Source organism: Gossypium hirsutum, chromosome A03 (assembly GCF_007990345.1).
Source record: "Gossypium hirsutum isolate 1008001.06 chromosome A03, Gossypium_hirsutum_v2.1, whole genome shotgun sequence".
In the NCBI taxonomy this organism is placed as follows: Eukaryota; Viridiplantae; Streptophyta; class Magnoliopsida; order Malvales; family Malvaceae; genus Gossypium; species Gossypium hirsutum.
Window position 1 is genome coordinate 103,792,590 of NC_053426.1, and position 16,119 is coordinate 103,808,708.

At 32.1% G+C, this 16,119-nt stretch overlaps 1 protein-coding gene and 1 pseudogene across 1 annotated transcript; both read left to right on the forward strand.

Annotated features, from left to right (window-relative positions):
• The first annotated feature begins 1,083 nt into the window (after positions 1-1,083).
• Positions 1,084-8,882, forward strand: LOC107887737 (lariat debranching enzyme-like; annotated as a pseudogene).
• Positions 8,883-13,324: 4,442 nt separating this feature from the next.
• On the forward strand, positions 13,325-15,876 carry LOC107887736 (uncharacterized). The gene is made up of 5 exons (XM_016811970.1): positions 13,325-13,738; positions 14,114-14,246; positions 14,883-15,070; positions 15,317-15,693; positions 15,795-15,876. Exons 1-5 carry the CDS (start codon positions 13,325-13,327, stop codon positions 15,874-15,876), a joined length of 1,194 nt encoding a protein of 397 aa, XP_016667459.1.
• The last annotated feature ends 243 nt before the right edge of the window (positions 15,877-16,119 follow it).

Here is a 16,119-nt window from a genome sequence, read left to right on the forward strand (position 1 = left end):
ACGGATGCTATTGCGGTCATTGCAGGTATCGCGGTCGTGAATTTTACATTACTTATTGTGTATTGCAGGTATAGCGGGTTTCGGCAATAACGATTTCGGACGGTGCCGTTACCGCTATATAACGGCCGCTATTTCGGTAACGGACCGCTATTTAAATCCCTGGTTCTAATATCGCGTAAGCAAGTTGCTTCATGCATATAGTTGACTGCATTCATAATGACAAGGTCAATACAACCAGAAAGTGAAGAAATTAGGAAAAATATCAACGTCATGTTAGAAAATAGCAACTCAACCTGAGTGAAAAAATATATGTCTCTTGCACATCGTCTGTATTGCTTCTTCCCGATTAAGCTAACTAAGGTTGTTGGAGCTCCATCTGACAAAAATATTAACCGTGTTTTCACCATTAATCAAGTTCTAGCTCCAGGGAAAACATATATGCAACATGCTCAACAAATTTCACAATATAAAAATAATCTCAATAAACATGTTATGGACCACGGCAACTTAGACCCAAAAGGACTTCAGAAATTGTCATTAGAAATATAATCATTCAACTCTGGACCAAGGAATTGGATCATTCGAAGCAATGCTCATATGAGAATTGCAAGCATGTGAACCACAGATCCAAAAGTCACAGCAGGTCACCACTATGATCTGACAAAAACAAAGAAAAAAGTCTCACCGAAAAGCATCTTTTTAATGTTGCTTGCTCTACGAGCTGCCTCAAGTTGTTCCTCAAAGGACCCTGGTTTATTGATATTACCCCCACCAAATTGGCTGAAGTTCTGCGAAGGTGTCTGGTTAGGCTGAGTATTCTCAAATTTTCCATGAATATTCCCTGCTTTTGTAAAGAATGTAACACCTGGCCACAGAATCTGGGGAAAAAATGTTATTAAAAGAAAAAGAATACATGTGGATGGCTCTTCAAGAGACTTTTTACTAGGTTAACTACTGAGAAACAAATTAATCATTATTCTCAAGACTGGGCTACTGCTGACAACTAAGCCTCAGCATGTGAAGTTCTCATTGAGAGACCAAAGTAGCCCAACCAATCAGTATACATAGGGCTTTAAGAAACAGATGAGAAGAAGAGGGAGTAATGAGCGGGTAAGCAAAAGTTATTTTTTAGGAGTGGAGAGCGACGGCGACGGCGACACAGCAGAGAGGTTAGTCAAAGGCGATGCACTAGGTGGTCCGGTTGGCGTTTTCGGTGGCAAATGGGTTGGGAACTTGAGGATGAAAATTTAGAGATTAAAAGAGAAGATATGGAATGGGGGAAATTTTGTTAAGGGGAAAAAGAACAGCTATCGGGAGCACCTGGAATAAATTGGATGAAACTAAAACGACAGAGTTTTGGTTAAAAAAATGACAGTTGTGGCGATTTTTAAAAAAACGCCACTAAAGGCGATCTATTGCGGCGTTTATATGCTAGCGCCGCTAACTTCTTAAAATTATTGTAAAAATCAATTAAATCCATTCAAATTAAAATAAAATTTTATTAATAAATTGCTGTTGCACATTACATATATAATAACAAATTAGTTTATATAATTTTATAAAATCATATTTATTATTTTCATATAAAAATATTATTTTGATAAAAATAAAAAAGATCTTTTTATCATTAATAACATTATGTGATATAAAGTTAATCCAGGAAATTATGCGTATGTACTAAAATAATTAAATATTACGAAAATTTTATTAATACAAGCATTATTCTTTTAAGTATGGTCTGCATTAGTTGTTTAGATTTTTATATAAATGGCATACTGGTTATTACATCAAATTTTATTAATTTTGTTACATAAAAATTCAATGAGTGTGCCATATTCTAGTATGATTATTTTACTTTACGAATTCAAAACATCCATTGTTTCGAATCGACTTTTAAATAAAATTAATTGTAATTTTATAATTTATATCAATTTGAGTGCAATAATTGTTTGTCTATATAAATTAAATATTAAAAATATTTTTAGTTGAATCATATAAATGGAAAGAAAAATTTATAATTATAGTTATTTTTTATTAAGTTGGTGTTATGGGTTAATCAAGTATATTAATCCAGTTGTGAAATTATTAATTTACCCTCTCACATATAAATTAAGTTATAAGAATGTATTTATATATATATAATAAAAAATTGAAACACAATTAACTTTATGATTATAACCAAAATAACAATTAATTTTTATATAAACTTTTAAATTAATTTTTATATAAACTTTTAACAAATATACGAGTTAAATAATATCTTTTCGCATAGGAGTGTTAAATCTTAAAAAAGAAAAAGTAATTCTCTTAACATACTTTAACAAATTGAATACTAAACCACTTAATCTGTAAAAGCTAAAATATGAGATAAGTATTTGTACTTTTCGTAAAATTAAAATTTAGTCATTATATTTCTATTCTTAATAATTTAATTCCTCTATGTTTCAAATTTCTGAATTTAAGTTTAATTGTTAAAATTACTTTTTTATTATTATTAAAATCGTTTGAGATTTAGGATGTCGAATTTGGGAATGGGTGATAATACTTTAGGGATTTAGGATGAGGAAGAAGGGGGAAATAGAACTGGGGAAAAACGGGAAAAAAGTTAAGTGTATCAGGTGTGGGTGAAAAATAAGACAGCTAAACGACGAAGTTTTGAACAAAATAATTTAACATTAGTAGCGTTTATAACCTAGCGCCACTAAAAATGCACCTATTGCTGCGTTTAGGGTTTTATGGGTTATAGTTTAGTGTTTAGGGTTTGTTAGGGTTTAAGGGTTTACTATTTTAAGGGTTATAGATTAGTTTTATGATTTTTTTGGGGTTTAAGATTTTAGGAGTTATATGACTTTTAGTGGCGTTTTACCAAAAGCGCTGCTAATGCTCTGGTTTTTAGCAGCGTTTTACCAAAAGCGCCGCTAACGCTTTGTTTTTTAGCGGCGTTTTACCAAAAGCGCCGCTAATGTCTAGTTTTTAGCGGCGTTTTACCAAATGAGCCGCTAATGCTCTAGTTTTTAGCGACATTTTACCAAAAGCGCCACTAATGCTCTGTTTTTAGCGGCGTTTTACCAAAAACGCCGCTATTGCTCTGTGTTTTACAATTTTTACGGTGTTTTTTGATAAAACGCTATTTTCCTATAGTGTCTCAAGTGTTGTATTTAGCCCCTTCACTTTTCTGGAAATGGTTTTTTTTTTTTGCTATGATCATTCTTTGTTCGTTTCCTGCTTATGATCTCACATTGGAGCCTTAACATCCATTGACCTTGAAAATATCAACTTAAACAAGATTCATATGCTAATGAATTATGGGAATCCATCATCCCGTGTAGGCATTTATAAATATTGTTAAGAGGAATCTCAGCTTAAAATTGATTTAGAAATTTGACACTCATTTACACTTACTGGGGCTATAATGTCTAGCAGTTGGCAGCATGTAAAGTATAAACATGAAGAATTCCTCCTCCTGAGATGTTATGATGTGTATTGCAGGTACATTTTTTACCTTATATTGTCTCAAAAGGTTCTGGGAGACATTCTAAGAGGAGAAAACACTGTTTCTTCCATGGCCTGGACAAGCATTCATGATGACATTCAATTATCTGGGCATCCCTATTTTTTGATCCAACTTTTTCCGCAAATTTACAATGTTCGATAGCAAAGTAAATGTGGTACAAGTACATTGATTTCTAGTTGACATTTTAAATAAATTTTAAAGCTCTTGTAATACTAAATTTTTAATAAATTAGCTTTATCATATCTTGTATTCTCAAAATCAAATACATTGATCATGTCATCATCTCCAAGACTCTATAATTTTAGTTGAAAAGTTAAATGTGTAATTATATATAGTATAGATTTAATAATATAGTATATAAATACACATTTAAGTAATAATTAAAAAATTTTTCTTTTACAAAGTAAATTATTTTATTATTATGATATTTTTCTATATAAAATCGATAAAAAAACAAATAATAAGATTTTTAAAAGAATAACAAATATCAGACTTTTAGTTTTCATCTTTATAAATCCTTTGTCTCTTCCTATTCATCTCTGTTTTTTGTTTCAGATATATTTATTCATCACTCAAAGCAAAGCAAAATGGAAAGTAGGAGGGTTTTGAGGAGAGCGAAAAATGGTTGGTCCTGTTTCATCAGAGAGTGAAGTCATTCTGGAAATACTATTCAGGTCAGAAAGTTGCCTCAGTTCCCACCATTTTTATCGGTGGAAATCATGAAGCTTCCAATTATTTATGGGAATTGTAAGTCACCCATTTTTCTTCATATGTTTTAGTTTGGGGATTTTGATTCTTTTATGAAAAGGCCTTGAATTTTACCTTCTGCAATTGAAATGTGTGAACTTTAGGTATTATGGGGGATGGGCAGCACCTAGTATATACTTCTTGGGGTTTGCTGGGGTTGTGAAGTTTGGCAATATCCGTATTGGTGGACTTTCTGGAATTTACAATGAGCGTAATTATTGTTTAGGTTGGGTTTGAAGTTCTTTTACTTGTCTATTTTGTGTTTATTCTGGAGTTCTTTTAATGGTGATTGTTTATTTGCTGCTAGCGAGTGTCAAATATGTTATATTGATTCATATTTAGGGTGGAGAGTTGAAGCTTTGAAACTTAAATGAATTAGCTTTTACTTGAGCAGGACACCATTAAAGGCCACCTATAATGACAATACTGTCAGGTATGTGTATCATGTCCAGGAGTATGATGTTCACAAGCTCATACACCTAGAAGAACTTATTGATATTTTCCTTTCACACTGATTATGGGAATTGGAAAAAACTTGTTCGCTACAAAAAACATTTCAAAGACGAGGTAATTATAATCGATTGGTGGAAATGTATATTTGTGAAAGAATGAAAATCTTCATATCAAACATATTTCCTAGATCCAGCAAGGAACTCTTGGAAGCAAGCTTGCTGCTAAAAAAACTCAAACCATCGTATTGGTTTTTAGCTCACTTGCACTGTAAATTCACCGCTCTTGTTGAACATGAAGAGGGTGGTCGAGTGACAAAATTTTTTGCACTCGATAAATGCCTTCCAGGGCACAAGTTCTTACAGGTATCTATCAGAAGTTCTGACCATTTGATTTAGGTTCTTTCTTTTGGTCTTTGCTGGAAGCTAATAAATGAATTCTGGCTTTCTCTGATCTCTTAGATTGTTGATATTGAATCTTATCCAGGATCTTATGAGGTTCAATATGATGAAGAATGGCTGGCAATAACACAAAAATTGAACTGTGTCTTTCCTTTAACCTTCTGATGTGGAGACTTGGGGTGTATGTATATATGACATTTTTGTTTTGCCCATGCCACTCATCTCGCTCTCTGTAACACCCCTAACCCGTATCCGTCACCGAAATAGGGTCACGAGGCATTACCAGAGTTTACAGAACATTTTTAGATAAATTGAGTCAAACACTATTCATTTCCCGAGATTAGTCATAACGTCCCTTAAATGGACCCTCGAGGCCCAAAACATGCATTAGAATCGATTCGGGACTAATTGGTATCTCGAGGAAATTTTTCGCTAACTTCCAATTTTTTTCTTACTTATAGGAGTCACACACCCGTGTGGACAAAATAAGGCTATTTTCCAAGCCTTCTTTCTCACCCATTTCATCCAAAACCTACACAAAACTTTCCCAATACCAACCAACCAATTCAAGCATTATTTACAAGCCAATTTCAAACATTTAACATGATATGTATGCTTTAAATCTTAATTCATATATTTCATTTCCATAACATACATGTTTAAATCTAATTACTCCAAAATGTACCAAGTATACATGTATAAACGTAATTTACTTTATAAACATACCAAAATCAAGTCATTACTAGCCATTCCAATGGCTAGATTATAGTCATTCAATTCATCATTAACATTGGTACTAGTAGCCTATACATGCCATGACACCAAAATAAAAACATTTTTGTATACCAAAATAAGTAGGTTGGTAATGTGATGATGCTCTGACTTATCTCCAACCTTTTCGAGCTTCTGAGCACTATAAAACATGGAAAATAAAACCTAGTAAGCATTTAATGCTTAGTAAGTTCATGTAACCAGAAACTAACTTACCAAATATTTTCATTAAATGTAATCAAACATGCATGCATTCAATCAAATAAATCATTATCCTATCACATACAACTTCATCATCAAAGTTAGTCAAGCAATTACACATAATATCATCACATAGATGAGCTTATCATATCATAATTTATACTTGCTTATAATTCCATACCACATGTACATTTTCAAGAGAAATTTATTCAAACCCATTAACCATTTTCTAAGCTTTTCCCATTGAAATTATCGGAATATCGATGGATACTCTCGTATAGTACACTTAAAGTGTATGAAACTCTTGAGCCACCTTTTCAAGTCATTCGGGTAAATCATATACTTCGATGCTCACACAGAGCTACGGTAGCCCACAACTTATGTGGAATTACTACCAATACATCGATGCTCACACAGAGCTACGGTAGCCCACAACTTATGCGAAATTGCTACCAATCACTATATTTATATCTCGATGCTCACAAAGAGCTACGATAGTTCATAACTTATGCGACTACCAATTACTATGCTTGTACCTCATAATGCTCGAGAGACTTATCAGGATTACTCGTCCGAGCTAAATCCTGTCTGCAACATATGCAGAATCACCTTTACAATAATCCATTGAATTTCCTTTATTCAACCGGGACTTATTTCTTTTCTCAAGTCATGTCAAACATACGATCACATTTTATATATTTTAAATATTCAGTTAACATTCATATCACATAATCATACAATCCAACATTTCAAGAATCAATATTAAGTTACACGAACTTACCTCGGCACTTGTTTGTATACAAAAGTCTACTAATCCGGGACTTTTTCTTTTCCTCGATCTAGCTTTGTATTTGAGTTTTTCGGATCTAAATAAATAAGTTTAATACATTTCATATTCATTTGGACTCAATTTACACTCTAAGTAAAATTACTATTTTGCCCCTAGATTTTTCATTAATTCTAATTTCGTCCCTAGGCTCAAAAAATAAAATTCATGCAATCTAATCCTTTTTTCAAGCCTAGCCAAAATTTCCATATATCATTTACAGCACTTATGTTTCACAAAATTAAGAATTTTTTTTTGAATTTCAAAAGTTTACAATTTAGTCCCTATTACACAAAACTTTTAACTTATTCTTCAATTTAATCCTTTACCCAATTCTAACTTGAAATTCTATCAATTCAACCCCTAATTCATCAATTAATTCAAAAAAAAAAACCATGTCCAAAAATCTACTAACTTTCAAAATTTCAACATATACTAAATAGTATTTTGTTCTTGGATCATAAAAACTTAAAAATTATAAGAAAAAGAAATTGACTTAATTTGAACCCTTAACCTCTAATTTCTACTTTTGTTTTTCTTTTTTTCTTTCTCCCCTGTTCATTTCAACCTATTCTGTTTCTTTGTTTCTTTTTCATTTGTTTTACATATATATATATATAAAATAATATAATATATATAATGTAATAATATAATAATATAAATTAATATATTACTTATTTTTTAAGTTAATTTAATATATATTTTTTATTAAAATATCTTTGATATTTTTTATTGTAAACCGCCTCAACATTTAAAAAATAGCATAATTGCCTATTTGGTCCTTTTAACTTTTTTAGTTTATAATTAAACTTTTACCCTTTAGGCAATTTAGCCCTTTTTCATAATTATTTCTAATTAAGTCAAATTCACCTAATCAAAATCTAATTAACTACACAATTAGTTTCGTAAATATTTATTAAAAATATTTATGAATCCAATTTACCTGAACGGAGTCCTGAAAATATACTTTTTTTATTTATTATTTGGCCCTTTTTAATCAATTAACTACAAAACCAATAAAATTTTCTTATCAAAATTTTCATGCCTCCTTTCTATCACAATATAGACCATGCCATAATATTAAAATAAAATTTTCTTTTTAGCTCAGATTTGTGGTACAAAACCACTGTTCCGATTTCATTGAAATTGGGTCGTTACACACACTCTCTCTCTCTTGGGTGGGGTGGACTAATGTTTTATTTGAAAATGTGCTATTTTCTATTTTTGCATGTACTATTACTCTACAAGAACTATTGAGCCGACAACTACTGTTCTAATATGTAGGAGAACACAACTTGACATGCAAGATTGTGGTCAATGGGTTAAGAGCAAGATGGAAGACAGGGGAGCCAAACCTTGTGAATTTTCTAAAACAGCTCCTTCTCACAAACCCTCTGATTCAGTTCAAACACTACTTTTTCTGGTAAATAATATGGTGATATTTTGATGCTTTTCCTTCTTTGAGGTGCTAAAAGTATCTTCATTAATGGTTCTATCTTTTAGATTTAACAAACTCACCATATATGTTTGTATATTTATGCCACTTATCACTATCATGATTAGGTATCTCGATATTATTGTCACAGTCGTTACAAAACACTATCCTTCATTTTTTATCTTATTTTATCTCAATTAATTGTTGGTTAGCGAATGCATTCTTTTTTTTTATTTAGATTTGCAACTAGAATAATCATGACTTTTGCAATTTGTTTTTGCTCGATTTCCTTTTTAATTATTAATTTTTTCTCACCTTGTGTAGGTTCTCTCCGTAATCCTCAGACTGTATCTTTCTTGGTACTGCTAGATCTTCTTTAAAAGGGTAAAGAGTTTTTTATTTAGCTTGCCCCACTCAGTTTTGATGATGTTATAGTGTCCGGCATGTGATAGGATTATTCCAGTTCAAGAAAAGCACTTTTCAGGAGTTTTGGAGAAATCACCTCGAATAACAAAGCTTTTGAAGCTTTCAAGTTAATAATCTGTAAAACTAATGAATGGAGGGCTTTAAACAAAGCTACAATTGTTGGGGCTTGGGTTACTGGGCTTTAGCTTGAATTCAGTACAGATTTTGAAGTGTGTTGTATTTGATTTTTGTTCTTATTCCGCTCCACGAATATCCCTATCATATGTCGGCTCAGTATAAGCTATTCAAGGGATATCCCCTTCATATCACGTCCCGGTTCAGAATTTTCACTGGCCAATTCAGTTGTTTTAGTGTTCCGTTCAAATTTTTTTGTGTCTGGACCGGGCTACTTGTCACACTTATTTCAGGCAGGGATATTCTAACGACCCAAAATCCGTGGGCACTAGAACAGTATATTATCGGACCTTCGACGTAGTGAACCGGGTTTAAAAATAATTATTAGAAATATTTATGGGTTTAGTGGTGTGTCTAATTAGGTGAATTTAGCTTAATTTAGAGTAATTAGAAAAAAAAAGACTAAATTGAATAAGAGGTAAAAGTTTAAATCTAAAGCAATAGAAAGTAAAAAGGACCAAAATGGTAAAAATGCCATTAAGTAATGGTTGAGGCGGCATAAATGTATTAAAAATCTAAGATTTTATTTAGATTATATATATATATTATATAATTGATTATTATAATTATTAATTGTTATGGTTTTATATTATTATTAGTATTATTATTAAATAAATTAAATTGTAGAGAATTGTATGGTAATAAAAATATTGGTACATTTGTAATTTAAATACTTAAATTACTTATAATTTAAGTATAAAGATATTTTTTAATTAAATAATTAAATTATGATATTTTATACAATAAACAAATTGAATAATGACAATTGTAATAAAAACCTTAGTACATTTGTAATAAATAGATACATGTGCACTTGTTATAAAATAATTTGTTTATTTAATATTAAAGTAATAGATAATTAGATTAAATTATATTATTGATAATTAAATAATTAAATTATTATATTTTTGTGTAAAAAATAAAAAATAAACGATGGCAAGTGTATGGTATTGGTGGTGTACATTTGTATGTATTTGATTAAATACTTAATAGATATTTAAAATAAATATATTATAATATATGCTAATTAAATAAATAAAGTAAATAAAAGGTAAAAGAAAAAGAAACAAACAGAATAGAAACAGAAAGCATTCGAAAACAGGGGAGAAAAAGAGAAATAAAAAGGGAAAGAAAAGAAAAAGGAAAAACTAGAGACTTGAAGTTTAAAGCTTTGATTGCTAATATCGAGCCTGAAGCATCGACCTAAAAAAGAAAAGAAAATATCGTCGAGGATTAAATCCGAAGAGAATTCTTGTTTGTATCACTATAATTCAAACTTTATCATTATTATGTGTTTAATTTACTAATTATGTGTGGTAACTATTTTAAGGTAAGTGTTTAGTAAAATGATAAATTTATGATTGGGTACTGAAATTGAGATTGATACTGAACTGAATTATGGAATACTGAATATTGTTTTAAATACTGAATTGAATTGTGAAGTTACTGAATATTGTTATGTATACTGCATTGATCTGTGATATTACTGAAGTAATGAATTACTGTAATACTATGAAACTGATTGAAATAGAGAATTATATTTGATACTGAACTGAGATGGAAATTGTACTGAAAAGTGAATTAAATACCCTATTAACTAGTCGGATATAGTTGGCATGTCATAGGATATGAAAGAGTACGAGTTTTTGCCGGCTTACTGATCAAGCACTTATGTGCCGACTATTGTTACTGTTATTGTTATTGTTACCAATTCGACACTTTGTGTGTCGAATACTGTTACCGTTACTATTACAAATTCAGCACTTTGTGTGTTGAATACTGTTACTGTTACTGTTACTACTATCGTTTCTGATTACTGTTTACGTACTGTGTACCGTTAAGGCACAATGTGCCATACTGGTGTGTTGGTTGGAATCCGTGTATCCGCCGAGTCCGAGTCAAGTTAATAGGGACAAATGAAATAAATTTACAAATAAAACTAAATTTGAATAATATGGCATATGTGAAAGGTGAGAATTGAAATAAAGAAATAAGAATGGTATATATATATAATCAAATGATAACATAAAAAGATTGAATTGTTCATTAAGTGATGATAATTGTAATGTAAAAGTATGTGTGTGATTTAATGTATTTAATTATAAATTGAATTATAGTGATACCACTGAGTATATGCATATTCAGCGTACAGTTGTTTCCGTGCACAGGTTGTTGAAGTCAAGTATTGAACCAATATCCAAAGCCAAACCCGACTTCAGCAAACTTTTGGTGAAGTATATTTTCTTTTGGTAATGTGGCATGTACATATGATGTGTATAAAGGTTATTATGTTTTGAATATAAATAATTAAAAATGTCAGTATTATAAGTCTAAGAATTATAATGAAAGAAGTTTATCCATTTCAATTTAATTAGTACATTGATAAATTTAAATTGATATTATATTGATTGAGTTTGATCAGAAGGTATTTATAATAGAAAATGAGTATGTGAAATGAATTGATTGAATTGGTTATGTTTGAAATGGATATGGTTTTAATTGCAGGAGGTTTTATGTAAAAATAAACAGAAATGCTGTCGAAATTTATAAAAAAAAATCGGACTACTTGAATGAGTCCCGTTTCACTTTTAATACATGTTTTAGACTTCGAGAGTTCATTATAGGAACTTAGTCATTAAATTATACTAAGAATGTTATTTTATTTTTGAATTATTCATAAGTTGTCTGATATGTCTGGTAATACCTCGTAACCCTATTTCGACGATGGTTCAGGGTTAGGGGTGTTACAATTGTTGGTATCAGAGCTAAGGTTTAGTCGATTCTCAAATTAAATCAAGCTCGTAAATGAGTTTAAAAGTACATTACACATTTAAGTCGAAAATGAGTCGGGTTTTTGGATACTAATATATTTATTTGATTTTGTTTTATAAATAAAATGTCAGATGAAAGAATGGATGATGTTGAATAAGAAAAGTATACTGGAAGTCGAGAATTTGAATAACTGAATCTGCTACACCTAGTGTGAATCTGTTAGATAATCAACCTCCTAACGTAGGAAGAGAAAGAGATGACTCACAACTGTTAAGAGCTATAGCCAATGTATTACAGCGTGTAGCGGGAACTGTACCTGCTACTACATCAATACCTACTGTCAAACGGGCCCCAATTAAAGAGCTACATAAATATAGTGCCACGGAGTTTTTGGACTAAGAGGAATTGATCCGTCCGCTACTGAAAATTGGATGGAATCAACAAAAAGAGTTTTGCAACAATTAGATTGCACCCCCCGAGAGAGTCTGATATGTGTTGTATCACTGTTACAAGGAGAAGCGTATCTCTGGTGGGAATTTGTGGTTAGGCATTTTTCGGATGATCAGGTAACCTGGGACTTGTTTCAAAAAGAATTTCAAAAGAAGTTTATTAGGGAAATGTACATCGAAGAGAAAAAATAAGAGTTTTTAGTGTTGAAACGGGGTAATATGTTAGTACTGGATTATGAGCGAGAGTTCTCTAGACTGAGTAGGTATGTATTAGAATATGTTCCAACCGAGGCTGATAGTTGTAAAGGATTTCTACGGGGACTGCGAGATGAAATCAAGATTCAATTGGTAAGTCTCAGAATTACTGAACTTGTTGATCTGGTTGAGTGAGCGAAAATGATAGAACAAGTACTGAGCCTGGATAAAAAGTCAGAAATAGGTAAATCAGCTGGGAAATGCATAGAAACTACCAGTTCTAATCCATTACCAAAGAGATTCAGAGAATCAAGAAGTGGTTGGAGATCAAGCTTTCGATCTGATAAGAGTGACAGAAGCAAAAGAAAAATAGATTACTGTCTCCACCAGTAGTGTAAAAGCTCCACCCCGGGAAAGTAAAAATCCTGAATTCGGTTATTGTGGGAAAAGACATTTTGATGAATGCTGGAAGAAAATCGGAGGATGTTTCCACTGTGGCTTTACTAAACACTTTGTTAAAGATTGTCCGAGAACTCAGAGTAGTACACCTGCCACATCTCAGAGATCGGTATCGACTGCCAGGGGTAGAAGAATGTCCAGAAGAGGTTCTGTTTCGAGGAAAGGAAGAGTTGGTAAAGGCAGTAATATAGCTACATAGCAATTTGAAGCCAGAGCTCCAGCTAGAGCTTATGTAGTCAGAACTCGGAAAGAAGGCAATGCTCACGATGTGGTGACAGGTATATTTTTACTGTATTCTAAGCCTGTTTATACTTTAATTGATCCTGGATCTTCACACTTATATATTAATTCAAAATTAGTAGAGTCAGGGAAATTAAAAACAGATATGTCTAAAGTCTCAATAGAAGTATCAAGTCCATTGGGGCAAACAATATTAGTTAATCAGGTGTGCCCGAGATGCCCGCTAATGATATATGATAAAAATTTTCGGTGGATTTATTAATAATGCCTTTTGGGGATTTTGATGTTATACTGGATATGGAATGGTTAGCTGAACATGGGGTAATTTTGGACTGTTATAACAAGAAATTTAGTGTTCAGACTAAATATGGTGATAGTGTTGAAGTAAATGGAATCCGTACTAGTAGGTTAGCTCGAATCATATCAGTAATTAAAATTAATAAGTTGCTTCATCAGGGTTGTACAACATATCTGGCATATGTTATTAATTCTGATTCAGTCGGAAGTCAATGTAGTCAGATTAGAATTGTATGTGAATTTCCTGATGTATTCTCTGAAGAGTTATCTAGATTACTTCCTGATCAGGAAGTTGAATTTGTGATCGAAGTATACCCGGGTACAGATCCAGTGTCGATACCTCCATATCGTATGTCACTTACTGAATTGAAGGAGTTGAAGGTACAACTATAAGATTTACTAGAACGAGGTTTTATACGACCTAGTACCTCATCATGGAGAGCTCTAGTGCTATTTGTTAAAAAGAAAGATGGTTCGATGTGGTTATGTATTGATTATCGGCAATTGAACAAGGTGACAATCAAGAATAAATATCCGTTACCACCTACTGATGATTTATTTGATCAATTGAAAGGAGTTTCGGTATTTTCAAAGATTGATTTAAGATCGGGCTACTATCAGTTAAAGGTGAAAGAAAGTGATGTACCGAAGAAAACATTTCATACAAGATATGGTTATTACGAGTTCTTAGTGAAGCCATTTGGGTTAACAAATGCCCTAGCTGCTTTTATAGATCTTATGAATTGAATTTTTCAGCCGTACTTGGATCAGTTCATGGTAGTTTTTATTGATGACATTTTGGTATATTCAAAGTCTGAATCTGAACATGAGCAGCATCTCCGAATTGTTTTGCAAACATTACGAGAGAAACAGTTGTATGAAAGATTGAGTAAATGCAAATTTTAGTTATCAGATGTAGTATTTCTTCGTCACGTGGTATCAGCAAATGAAATTAGAGTGGATCTAAAGAAGATTAAAGCAATCGTCCTGTGGAAAACTCCCAAAAATGTGTCAGAGGTACGTAGTTTTCTTGGATTAGTTGGGTATTATCGAAGGTTTGTGAATGGATTTTCAAAAATAGCTTTACTGATGATAAAATTATTGCAAAAGAATGTTCCAGTTGTCTGGAATGATCAATGTCAAGAAAGCTTTATGAAATTGAAGTAGATGTTGACAGAGGCACCAGTTTTGACTTTACCAGAATCAGGAAAAGATTTTATTGTGTACAGCGATGCTTATTTGAATGGGCTCGAGTGTGTACTGATGCAAAGTAGGAAAGTGATAGCTTATACTTCTCGACAATTGAAACCACATGAATGTAATTATTCGATACATGATCTGGAATTAGCAGCTGTGATCTTTTCTTTGAAAATATGGAGACACTATTTATACGGTGAAAAATGTTACATTTATACAGATCATAAAAGTCTCAAGTATCTTCTATCACAGAAAGAGTTGAATTTGAGACAGCGTCGATAGATAAAACTTCTAAAAGATTATGATTGTGTTATTGATTATCATCTAGGTAAAGCTAACGCGGTAGCTGATGCATTGAGTAGGAAGGCAACAATTGAATTGCGAGCGATATTTGCACAGCTCAGTATTAGTGATGATGGAGGTTTATTGGCTGAATTAAGAATTAAACCAGTGATGTTTGAACGAATCAAGTCAGCTCAATTAGAAGATGATAAGCTAATGAAGAAAAGAGAAATGGTTTAGAGTGACATAGCAGGGAATTTTAGTATTGATGAACATGATTGTTTGAAATACCGAGATTGAATTTGTATTCCAATCAATTCAGAGATTAAAGAATTAATTCTTCGAGAAGCACATGACGATCCATTTGCTCTACACCCTAGAGGCACAAAGATGTACCGTGATTTACAAGTATTGTGCTGGCGGCCAGGGATGAAAATAAATATAGTTGAATATGTCAGTAAATGCTTGGTTTGTCAGCAGGTGAAAGCAGAGCATCAGGTTCCTACTGGATTATTACAGCCGATTACTATTCTAGAATGGAAATGGGATCGTGTTATGATGGATTTCATTACGAGATTGCCATTGTCCGTAAGCAAGAAAAATGCTATATGGGTAATAGTTGATCGACTTACAAAGTTGGCTCATTTTATAGCTGTTAGAATGAACTGGTCATTTCAGAAACTAGCAGAGGTCTATATTCGGGAAATTATAAGGTTGCATGGTATACCAACTTCTATAATTTCTGATCAAGATCCTCGATTTACATCAAGATTCTGGAAACGGTTACATGAGTCTTTGGGTACTAAACTTAATTTCATACAGCATTTCATCCACAGACTGATGGGCAATCTAAGCGAGTAATTTAGATTTTGGAAGACATGCTTCGAGCCTGTGTTATTGATTTTGAATCTGGTTGGGAACGTTACTTGCTGTTAGCTGAATTTGTTTATAATAACAGTTTTCAGCCTAGTATTCAGATGACTCCGTATGAAGCTCTATGTGGTAGAAAATGTCGATCACCTGTATTTGGACAGAATTAAATGAAAAGAAGATAATTGGACCTGAATTGATTCGTGAAACAGAAGAAACAGTCAAGAAGATTCAACAGAGATTAAAAGTAGTTTTTGACAGACAAAATCTTATGCTGATCTGAAATGTCGGGACATTGAATACTCAGTCGGGGATAAAGTGTTTCTCAAAGTTTCTCCTTAGAAGAAAGTATTAAGATTTGGCCGAAAAGGAAAGTTAAGTCCTCGATTTATCGGGTCATATGAAGTTATAGA